Source organism: Acanthochromis polyacanthus, chromosome 4 (genome assembly GCF_021347895.1).
Source record: "Acanthochromis polyacanthus isolate Apoly-LR-REF ecotype Palm Island chromosome 4, KAUST_Apoly_ChrSc, whole genome shotgun sequence".
NCBI lineage: Eukaryota > Metazoa > Chordata > Actinopteri > Pomacentridae > Acanthochromis > Acanthochromis polyacanthus.
This window is the reverse complement of record NC_067116.1, coordinates 27433755-27445504: the sequence shown is the minus strand read 5'-3', so window position 1 is coordinate 27445504 and position 11750 is coordinate 27433755. Positions and strand designations below refer to the sequence as shown.

Here is an 11750-nt window from a genome sequence, read left to right as displayed (position 1 = left end):
CACTTGGAGTCCAATATATACGGGGCACAACTGACTTTTTCTTTAACGTCCCTTAGTTACACCCCCAGTTATGCTGCTGTAGGCCTATGCTGTGACGGGACTTCTCTGAACGCACTGAGCCCTTCTGTAAATACCTATGCATTTTACTATATATACCGTTATTGCATTGCATTCACTTTGTGTTCCCCCTGTGTTCCTGGTCCCAGAGCTGGATGCGTCTTTATATTTGCATGTTAAGACAGTTTGATCCAGACAAAGGCAACTACAGACGTATCGAAACCTGACGGATCAGTTTTTGGACCAGAAACACTGTTTTGGCACCACACGCGCCAATGCTCCGTGTCTCGTGGAAAGGGCTTCAGATAGTCGCCGACGCCGACCTGCCAGTTTTCGACGGCAGTGAACGCAGCAGCAGCACTGCGTGGCGTATGCTTGCAGCCCGTCTCCTCCTCTAGACCGCTACCTCTCAGCAGGTCTGTCCGGGCTGTTCAGTGTCACAGCAAGTAAGTTGTGGTTGCTGACCTGGTGGCTTAACTTCTATCATTTCATGGTACGTGCTTCCTATAGAGCGGCTTTCTTCACTGCGCTTCACAGCCAGAGAGAGCTGACGGCCTGTCCGTTACACAGCTTCCGTTAGCTAAAGCTAGCTAGCTAGCTAGCATTGACGTGCAGTCTACCGGGTTGGCTGTAGCTAACGATAGCACATGTTATTGTCAACCTACATGTTTAATATGAGCCGGTAGCGTACCAAAGACTTGTTAAGGGAGAAATATTAGCCAGTGTAAAGTTGCCATATCATTGTAAACACCAAATGTCAATGAGTTGTAGCTGTTAGAAGAAGTACCGCGGCGCCACCTGCTGTTGCATTTCGATAAGTCAATACAGACATCTGGGAGAGTGCAAGGTGACATGAGAGCTCCATGACAAAACTCACCAATCTTTACAAAGGTTTGTTGATATTCAGCCGTTTTCTGATTCAAAATGCCAAAAGAAAGCAGTGAAGACCCAATATTAAGCCTATCAAGTGAATTTACCTGCTCATCTGTCTCTGTACTTCTTTGATTTATGTTATTTCTAGAGATTCAGCTGGGATTTGTGAGAAAGAGGTGTCCTTGTCCATTGAGCTCTTAAGTCACAGATCATACAGCAGACTAGGGCTACATGATACTGTAAAAAATGACATTATATATTTTGTCTTTCTAAAAAATATATATTTGTAGAAAAATACAAGAATTTTTAGCAGATGACTTGAATAGCTATTTTTTTCTTGAGAGACTTATTCAGTTTTGAATGATTGGGGTGATTTTATAGAGGATTGAATCTGCATAGAAAAGTAGAAATAATAAAGCAAAAAAACAAACTGAAAACAGCAGTTTGGAGCTTTTCTCATGTGGTATAACACTGGAAAAGGCATCTGAAATAGTTATTTTCTTTGACTGCTATTCAGATCCAGGACAGCACATCCAGAGCTTCGTGCTCTTGGTTTAAGTGATCAAACAAATTAGTCATGTTGCCTTGCACAGTGTCAACAGTTGCAAGGCGCTGCTGACAGAGTACCTGTTTTTGGTCAACATCATTCCTACATACATTTGTTTTTGCAAGCAAATCTTCCTATTTAGTGTTTCTCACTTTTTACTTCCTGTGCACATGTGGAAGCCAAAGAAAGTAGCAAGCCCCAGTATTTAGATAATGAAATGAAATGACTTTTATAAAATAAATAAAAAACATAGCATATGATTCCAATGAAAGTTTACCTCATAATGACCAAATAAGGCAAATTACACAAGCTACCAAACGTGAAGCTGAGAAAACAATTGATATTTGTGTAAAATAAACATTTGCAACCACAAAAAACTTGTAAGTTGTCCATTTTAGTGATCTTTGTGGTCATCTGCAGCCTCTACTGCAGAAAACGATTTGCAGGGAACGATTTACTAAGTCCCAATACACAGTACGGCAAATGTGGCATGCCAAAAATAGCAGGTTGTCCTACTCCGTTTCATAATATCGCAGTATGCAGGCCGACATGTTTTTTGTCCATTCTGACCCACAGTCCTCTGCGCGGTCATGTACGTACGTCATGGTGTTTGGCACGAGTCGGAACAAGCTTGAGTTGGCAAGAGAGCACAGACACATGACAGCTCGTTTTGTTTTACAGGCTGCTACGGTCAAAGTCTAAGACAGATTACTATGATGAAGAAGGATGTCCCAGCTGCATAATACTGTATCAGACAGTACAAAGCTAAAGTCAAAATAAAAAGTAGGTGAATTGGAAACCCAATACAACAGATAGAAAATTTAGAAGTTTCAGAAACATAGCAAAGTTTGAGATGCTGGAATTAGCAAAAGTTTGCCTTTTGTCTTAATAAATGGCTCAATTGTTTAATCAGTAACAGAGAAATTGTCTTGTTACACATTTTCAGTAGTTGGTTGACAGAGCCAGATTAAAGGATGCACACTGATGTGGTTTTGTTGTCTTACTGACATTCCTCAGAGGAGCATCGCGTTCACAGGAACAAAAGTGCACGGTTCATGCCTGAGAATCTTTTGTTTAAAAACTTCTTCAGTTTTAAGGTAATTCATGGGTAAGTCAGCGCACACAGTGATAGGCAATGTGCTGTAGACACGCAAAGACTTCAAAACAGAAGTAATGGTGGCTACGTTTTGAAACAGGCGTACAGCTGATAACATTACTGGAACAGGCAGCAATATCTACCTGATCAAACAGTCACTGTGACCACAAAGCTACCAGTTAAACCAGTAGTGAGAGAAGGAAAAAATAAATTTCACAGTTTGTTTTCCTCTCTCTTTTCGTGCAGCATGAGCATTGCACGACAGGTCCTCACCTGCTCCAGGTTTGCATGTCGTTTAGTTCCCATAAACTGCAGACGGAGGTTTTGTACTTCACAGGTAAGTCCACTTCATGAAGCTTTGAATTTACCTTGCATAATAATTTCCTTATCTATCTATCCTATATACTGAGGGTGAAATGATTTTGATTTGAACTGCTGTGTTAGTAGTATTGTTGGAGAACTTGTAGATAACACATTAAAAGTTAACTATCATGTGACCTCAAAAGCGCAGAGTGGTTGATGATTATTTTTTCTCCACCACACTCACACTGCTTGCTGCATAGGTGGTCCCTGTGTTCTTTTGTGTTAGGCTCCTGAACATAACATATGTAGCCCTATGCGTTTTGGTTTTGTCTTACAGCATATAATGATGTCGCGGCACACACACACCAAAAGAATTGAGGGCCTGGACCAGAATGTCTGGTAAGTGAGCAGTGATTGGAGCACTTATCTGTTTGCATGAGACAGCAGGACCGAGGTTTTGTTAACAGACTGCGGATCAGGTTCCATTTTATATTGCAGTGGTATTACATTAAAGCCAGGCATTTACAGTGCAGTAGTTCATTATGCTGGATGCTGCTTAGTTTGAATGGGACTGAGACAAAACGATGTCTCACCATGATTAACAGAAAGCAAAGAGAGAGCACACATACAATGAAGTGATGATGAGGCACTGCTGATATCCAAAGATTGTAGAAATGATTTATTATAGCATGTATTTCGCAGTTAATGTCCAGCAAATCTTTCTCGTAATTTCCTAAAATATAAGCTTGTCCTTTCTTGGGGCGATATGTGTAATGTGCGGCTAAATACATTACACGTATTGCCCCAAGAAAGGCCAGTGCAATTTTTGGTATTAACTATAACAAATGGAGAAAGTGTTTGCTTTTGAATTCTTTACGTACCTGCTCATTACATTTAAGTGTTTATTCCTTAGTATCCCAATCAGTTTCTGTATGTTTTTTGCAAATTCTTAAGTGTGTGCTCATTTTCACTACAATTTAAAGTCCTGGTAGTACAGTCATAGCTAAAAGTAGAGAGGACTCAAAAATGTTGAATATGCAGTTAAACTTAATGTGCAAATAGAAGAGAAAAACATTACAGTTCTTTGATGGATTTGATTCATTATTTGACAAAATGGAGTAAACACAAAATCAACATGTGCAACATTTTTCCAAGTGCCCACAGTTGTTACCAATACCGGAAAAAATAGCAACTCTATGCTATGACTATAAATATTTGCCCACTTCCATTTTTAATCTTTAGTCTTTCCGCACTTGTCTCCTATCTGCTTTGTGTAAACAGCCTGCAGTTAAGCCCAATTCAGTGAAGATGTTCCTGAGTTTTTGTCATGTGAGTCAGTCATAGCTTCCCTGTTGTGCTTAGGAACACAGACTTTTTATTTTTTTTTACAGAATCTTTTTAGTCAAAACTGTTTATTTTTGGTGAATTGCTAAATTAAATATGTAGGATAAAGCGAATTTGATGAAATATTGGAATTTTGAGCTTTATTTTTTTTGACTACACACCTCACAGGTGAGTAGTTTAAAGCTGCTGTCCGGAGTTTCTGTTTGTTTTCAATTTATGTATCATTTTTTAACAAAGCTTAAATGTGTTAGTCTAGTTGGATACTATAATATAAAGTTAGTATAACGCGATATGAAAATTTATTCCTGAGCTCCGCCTTCCTCTCATAGACCCCCATGTTATTCCAAAAAGCGCCGGTTGCTGCCGACCAATCAAGTTCGAGCTTCAGCTTTGTCATGCTGTCAATCAACGGTTACGCGCACAGCAAGCAAGCCCATGCAGAGGTGGGCGAGCTACGCACTACGCAACCGCACGCACATTTGTTTTGCTTGTGGAGGAGAGAGCATCAGGGCTCAGCAACTTCCAGAAAAGTTACCAATCCCACGGCATCTAAACGAAGCCGTCAGGCGGGCTATGGAGGCCGTGGTCGGGGAGCGACGCGAGCACCCCGAGCCAAAAAACGTCCTGCAGTCTCTTGGCCTGACAAGCCGTGGGATTGGTAACTTTTCTGGAAGTTGCTGATCCCTGATGCTCTCTCCTCCACAAGCAAAACAAATGTGCGTGCGGTTGCGTAGTGCGTAGCTCGCCCACCTCTGCATGGGCTTGCTTGCTGTGCGCGTAACCGTTGATTGACAGCATGACAAAGCTGAAGCTCGAACTTGATTGGTCGGCAGCAACCGGCGCTTTTTGGAATAACATGGGGGTCTATGAGAGGAAGGCGGAGCTCAGGAATAAATTTTCATTTCGCGTTATACTAACTTTATATTATAGTATCGAACTAGACTAACACATTTAAGCTTTGTTAAAAAATGATACATAAATTGAAAACAAACAGAAACTCCGGACAGCAGCTTTAAGGTCTGTGGGACAGTTGAAAATATAATGTTACATTACTCTTTACTGACTGCTAAGTGGCTCGGTAATTTCCGGCAGCTTGAAGTCCAGAAGGATCCAAATTAAGCTTTTCTACCAAACTCTATTGTGAGTTTGTAAATTGTACTTTGCAAATTGCCTTCATATTTTGTCAGTGACATTTTGCCCTTTTGTCAGAAACATTTTTTGAGCTCTGTTCTGTCCAGTAATGCTTTTTGTCTTTGTCACCTCAGGGTGTCGTTTACTTCACTAGCAGCCGATCCTTCCATTGTTAACCTGGGCCAAGGCTTTCCAGACATCCCTCCACCTTCTTATATTAAGGAGGGACTAGCAAAAGCTACATCAGAGGACAGGATGAACCAGTACACCAGAGGTTTTGTAAGTCTCATTAACGGTCATAGCTCTGGCTCATGGCAGACTGCTAAAAAAGCTAAAGCTGCAGCAGACCTGGTTCAGCTGATGATTGAGTTGAAACAGTTCTGAATGCTGCAGATTTATACATTTCAGATTGCAAATGCAGGAAGTCCCTGCTAAGGTATTCTACGTATCAGCTGCAGTTTTAGCAATTAGCATTACTGCTGTGACAAGTGTGATGTCAGTGAGGGTGAGTATGTTTTATCAGTACACAGTCATGGTTTTCAAACATCTGAACAGATTCTCCAACAAAGAGGATTTTCTCAGCCACTCTGTTGGGGATGTAAGAAGGCAGCATCCGTTCGCAGAGAGATTAGTACAATTACCTGCTAAAATTCCACATCTAGATGATTAGCAGGCCAGAGGTACAGAGACAGGAGCTACCATATAAAATCAAATGAATACCTTGTGCAATTTTCACTGAAATGTTTGCTGAAGCCAGATGTTTCCTGTTTACAGTTTGTACTGTCATTTGTTTAAACCTGTGTCCTCTGTCGGTTCAATAGGGTCATCCATCTTTGGTGAAGGCCCTTTCTCAGGTTTATGGGAAGGTCTATGGACGCCAGATCGACCCCTTCAAAGAAATTCTGGTCACAGTCGGCGGCTACGGTTCCTTATTCAGCACCATGCAAGCACTGGTAGAAGAAGGAGATGAGGTGAGGATGTTTCTCTCCCTGATTTCATACACATTCACATATAAATTCAGAAAACATGCTCCCAGTGTTAACAGCACATTTCTTGTGTAATGTCGTCTCTTCCAGGTCATCATCATTGAACCCTTCTTTGATTGCTATGTACCGATGGTGCGAATGGCAGGGGCCAAGCCTGTGCTCATCCCGTTACGCCTCGTGAGTTTGACTTGCTGTTCACATCAGGGTTATGCAGTGTTCACCAAATTCAGTTTAAGATTATTTAAAATTACTTGGACTACACCGTGAAGCTTGAGTAACAAACTGATGTAAGATTCTGACGATTTCCTGTAGACTTTATATTTCTTTTTGAAATTGTGACAAGTCACGGAATTTTGTGATCAACATAATATAAGTGAAGTCAGAATTATACAGACTAATCTCATAAAACAAATATTCATAATGTAGTATTACAAAATATTAAGAAAGCCTTTAAATGTCTTTTAGTCAGTATCTAATAGTAAGTGTAGATAGCATACATTCATAACTCTGAAGAAACGTTCATAACTACATTTCCATTTCAGACTTGGTTGTACTGCCTGAGGTCTTTTAACCCTAACCCTAACTGAATTTTAAAAAGAACTTAAAAAACCTTCAGATTCCCTGATACATATAGTGTGTACGGCACACTTCTGTGGTTTGAGGTTGTTAGAAGATGTAAGGAGCCATAACAGAAAATGTGTTCTGCAAAATTTTAGAAGCCTGGAAAGAAGACAATCTCAAGTGCTGACTGGTTTCTTGACCCAGATGAGCTTTCCAGTAAATTCAACTCAAAGACAAAGGCCATCATCATTAACACTCCAAACAATCCAATTGGGAAGGTGAGTATAGACCACAGCCATCACTCATGAGGTGCTTTTCATGACGCTAATATATCCTTCCTTATGTCTCCTCTCCTCCTGTGATTCAGACCCATCTTCCAGCCCTTTGACTCTCTAAACCGAAACACATTTTGTCTTTTAAAAAAATCCCTAAAATGAGCTTCCATTTGCTGTTGTCCTCTTTCTGCAGATTTTCACCAGAGATGAGCTGCAGATGATCGCAGACCTCTGTATTAAACACGACACTCTGTGCTTCAGTGATGAGGTTTATGAATGGCTCGTCTACAAGGGACATCAGCATGTCAAAATTGGTACGTGTTCAGTTTAACATACTTGTTTGACAGAAATAGTAAATAAGAGCCAATTGCTGTCATTTATCTCCTATTTAGAAGTTTCAGCATTTTTTTATACCATACGACGACTAGGATGGGATGGAGGGATGGCAGTAGCACTTGATTTAGTGTCTAGCAACACAACAAAACGCAATGACATGAATTTAAAACATTTCTTTTGCATTAGCAGAGCTGTACAAAAACTCGTGGATCTGTTTTTGGCATGAATTTAATTTCCTTATGTTATGTTGGCAACTGAAAGATATGTTCTTGACTTTCAAAGATTCTCAAAATATATCCTAAGTTCTGATTATGTTTTGTTTCTCTGTAGCCACTTTGCCTGGAATGTGGGATAGAACAATTACAATCAGCAGTGCAGGAAAGACATTCAGTGTTACTGGATGGAAGGTACGGAAAGTGTAGATCCAGAACGCAATTTCTGATATTTATAATCACCTGTTTTTTTATTATGGATTTTGCATTTGTGTCTTCTAGCTTGGTTGGTCAATAGGACCTGAACACCTGATAAAGCATCTTCAGACTGTCATGCAGAACACTGTGTACACCTGCGCAACACCTTTACAGGTTAGTCTGACAAACTTTCTCCATCAGGAAGGGTACTTTGAATTCATAGAACGCACAAAAGAACTGAATGTAGTTTCAGTGTGAAGCTTCCAGCTTTGTGTTTGTCTTCAGGAGGCTGTGGCACAAGGTTTGGTCCTGAACTATGAGCTGATGGGTAAGCCTGAGTGCTACTTCACCTCACTAGCAGAGGAACTTGAAGTAAAGAGAGACCGGTTAGCCACCATCCTGCAGGAGGCTGGTATGACTCCTGTCATCCCAGACGGAGGTTACTTCATGCTCGTGGACGTCACGTCTCTCAGTGAGTTTATGCCCTTTTACACTCACATTTTAAACTGGATTTACTGAACTATTATTAGATTTCCGGTTATGTGTTTAAACTTAAAGTTAAGAAATTACTTCTCAAGGATGTCACAATAGGCCTGCCATGATTAGGAAGAACTGTCAATGACTTTGATGCGAACAATACATCAACATACAATATTTTCAACCCACATGACTTATTTTTATTTAACTTTTATATATTATAACAAATGTTTTCCTTCAGTGCCATTACATACTTGCTGCGTCATGACATCAGTTGTTTGTGGCTTCCATCATTGGCCAGCTGCAGTCACTGCTGCAGCAGAGTCCGACTCAGATGTCATTTAAATATGAAGTGTGGCACAGACACATCATCTGTACATACCCAAAACTGTGGCTTGACTGGTTGCCTGAGGCATTCAAGCATGAGATGTCAATTGAAGTTGAGTTGCTGAATGAGTGTGAGGGTTTTTAAATATATTTATTACTTTTAAGATCTGAGCCAGAATTCCCCCTCACGGCAGTATATTGTGGAACCGTGCACACGCCTTAACGTGTGCACAGCTTGTTTCTGCTGCCTCCAAGTGACCAGAAAAGACATTACTGCAGATTGAATAAATTCTGGATGTGGATCACAGTGGACATGTTCCTAGCCCTACTTGTAAATATTCCTCCCTCATTGTAGATGTGGACCTGTCACATATAACTGATGATGAAGCCTATGACTACAAGTTTGTCAAGTGGATGATTAAAGAAAAGGTAAAAGCACTTCTTCATTCTTGCACTCACATTTAAACAACAGTTTTTTTTTTAGTGATTTTTTTCAAAATATGATATTAATTTATTTCATACAGAAACTAGCAGCCATTCCAGTCACAGCATTTGTTGGAGATGAGTCCAGGAAGCAGTTTGAGAAATACATCCGCTTTTGCTTCATCAAGGTAAGTAGAAAAAGTGTCCAGTTATTACAAACCAAGAATACAACCTAAACAAATTGCTCCAGTAAAACTTAACTCGCTGAACCCCAAGCAGTTTCTGGGCTTTTCCCCCTGACCCTTTTTTTTGCTCCTATTACACACATATCGCTGTGGGATCACTCATTTTTCACTGCACCTCTATGGAACAAACACAGCCATGGCTAGAAGTAGAGATGGCTCAAAAATGTCTTCTGTTTAGTATGGGACAGTTGTTTTGCCATAAGTCATTAAAGCAAAAGTAGGATTTTTTAAAATATATATTTTTACAGAAGTTGGAAAAAACTTGGAATCGCTGTGTACAGTATCTTTTCAGTTGTCCACAGATTTGTCAGTACTGGAAAAATATGACAATTGTACATAGTGTTATTGTTTTACTACTTACATTTTAAAATTTGTGTCAGTCTTTCATCTGTCTGTACATGACCTGCAGTTCACCTGAAAAATCCATGCCTTTTTTGCCATGTGACTGCAACTGAGTCACAGTTATGTTAAGGAGCGCAGAGTTTTTAATTTTGTACAGAATATGGTTAAAGGAAACTTGAATTTTTTTTTCATTTATTTTTTTTACCATTTTTTAAAATGAGATGTGCAAAATAAGGGAAATTTAAATGAAATTTCCTGATTTTAAGCTTAATTTTGTATTTTTAAGTATTCGGACAGAACGGCATGTCACAGATGAGTAGTTCGAGAACCACTGGCAAAGTCAAAATTCAAAGATTCTTTCAGAGTTTGGGGTGGATAAATGACATCACCCCCCCCCCCCCCCTTTTTTTTTTGTTTTTGCAAAAATAAAGCTGCTTTCAAAACTTCTGGCAGGTTTTGGGGTTCAGAGTGTTAATGCTGGCTAGGATGCACTTTTTTTCTATTATGAAACGCGTACTTTTTTATTTTTCTCAACAGCAAGACAGTACTCTGGAGGCAGCAGGAAACATCTTGAAAAACTGGGCAAAGAGTTAATGGGATGTGGTGAAGATTTGATCTCTGTGGTCAAATTGAGTGGACGGCACATTGAGTGGAAATAAGTACAACTTCAGTAACAGTTAACATCTGAGCTGTGTGCAGGGTTTAGAGAAAAAAAAAAAGCTTTTCAAGTTAGCTTGAGTGAAATGAATAGCTAATATACAAGCTGGGTGAGGTAGCTGAGGTGATGTGTTCTTATTATGCGGTGTCCCACAGTGAATTTAACCCCTTATTCATTCTTGTTGCCATTCAGTATTGTCTGTTTCAGTTAATACTTTTTTATAGGGTTGCAACATTAGATACACAGCAGAGAAGTAAATGAGGGACTTCTGTTGCTGAGCCAATCTGCTGTAACTGTGCCTTTTCTATGTCTTTTGTTTCCAGCTAAACTGCAAAACTCAGACATAAATCTTTGGTTTGGACTGTTTTGTGAAAACCAGTAAGGGTACAGTGTTTATAAAATGTTTTTAATGTAACAGTTTCTGATAGTGGAGAACTAAAGCTTAATGATTTGGGTTGAAAATATCTTACTGTGCATTTTTTCCAACAGGCTTTGCAATTTAAAATATATTTCACCGCCAAGCTTCATGTCAGTATTCACTGTCTAATACATCAAAAATATGCATGAAACATTTCTATGCAAGGTACCACTGGAACTATGACTTTCACACAAAATGCATAGCAATTTGTAAAACCATGTATATTCTAAATTGAAGCTTTTGCAATTTGCTCATTGTTTCAAATTGATATTTTTGGCATATGAATTGGATTATTTTTGTAATTGCTTAGTTTAGTGAGGATCATTCAGATTTACAAAAATATATATAAAGTTGGGTGGCATCTGCTGGTTTCAGGAATTCATATCTAGTTTCCATCTCCTTTTGGAAAATAAATGTGTTTTCACAGCTTGTTGTGTTCCTTTTTTTCTTCACACACAATCCATCAACCCCCTTTTTTACAATGTTCACCCTGTGTGATCTAACATGGGTAAAGTCGTACAGTAAGGCAAATACTGCAATAGAGAAATACACGCACCATATCATGAAAAGCTACATGTTGCATGATTACTGCATTTTTGACAGGAACTTCACAAGGTTTTCTTGCTCGTAATCTTTATTTATTCATTCCATCAGGTTCATCTGGCTCATTTTCACAGCGAGCCTGAGCTGTCATAGGGTAGTTTTCTAGCTGCTGTTGCCAAAGTCTCTCAGCTAAGTCAGAGTAACAGAAATAAGCCTGGCTTGTTTGACAAACTCGCCTCATGAAAAAACACCCTTGGATAATATTACTAAAAATAATTGGATATTGTTAGTTTTGACACAATGGCATATGACTTATGTAATCACAGAAATGATTTACATTGATTTTAAAAAAAGTTGTAAATGCCAATTAAAATATAAAACAAAAACAAACAAACAAA

At 39.2% G+C, this 11750-nt stretch overlaps 1 protein-coding gene across 3 annotated transcripts; it reads left to right on the top strand.

The window, feature by feature from the left end:
- Window positions 1–202: 202 nt before the first annotated feature.
- LOC110949778 (kynurenine--oxoglutarate transaminase 3) lies at window positions 203–11236 on the top strand. Of its 3 annotated transcripts, none has more exons than XM_022192003.2 (14): window positions 203–503; window positions 2820–2910; window positions 3214–3275; window positions 5486–5630; window positions 6173–6322; window positions 6428–6514; window positions 7054–7176; window positions 7367–7487; window positions 7840–7916; window positions 8004–8093; window positions 8205–8391; window positions 9079–9152; window positions 9248–9334; window positions 10271–11236. In XM_022192003.2, the coding sequence occupies exons 2-14, from the start codon at window positions 2821–2823 to the stop codon at window positions 10325–10327; spliced, it is 1350 nt and encodes a 449-aa protein (XP_022047695.2). In that variant the 5' UTR covers window positions 203–503; window position 2820; the 3' UTR covers window positions 10328–11236. The 3 variants fall into 3 exon arrangements, with proteins under 3 accessions (XP_022047695.2, XP_022047696.2, XP_051803399.1); XM_022192004.2 differs by having other exon boundaries at window positions 203–550; XM_051947439.1 differs by lacking the exons at window positions 203–503; window positions 2820–2910 and adding an exon at window positions 4158–4205 and having other exon boundaries at window positions 3215–3275.
- Window positions 11237–11750: the final 514 nt, after the last annotated feature.

What these genes read in the sequence shown, in the direction of transcription:
- LOC110949778 (XM_022192003.2), top strand. Translation starts at nt 2,821, where the DNA reads ATGAGCATTGCACGACAGGTCCTCACCTGCTCCAGGTTTGCATGTCGT. An exon ending in ACCAGTACACCAGAGGTTTT is followed by an intron (nt 5,631 to 6,172) that starts GTAAGTCTCATT and finishes TCGGTTCAATAG; the next exon opens with GGTCATCCATCTTTGGTGAA. An exon ending in TCCGCTTTTGCTTCATCAAG is followed by an intron (nt 9,335 to 10,270) that starts GTAAGTAGAAAA and finishes TTTTCTCAACAG; the next exon opens with CAAGACAGTACTCTGGAGGC.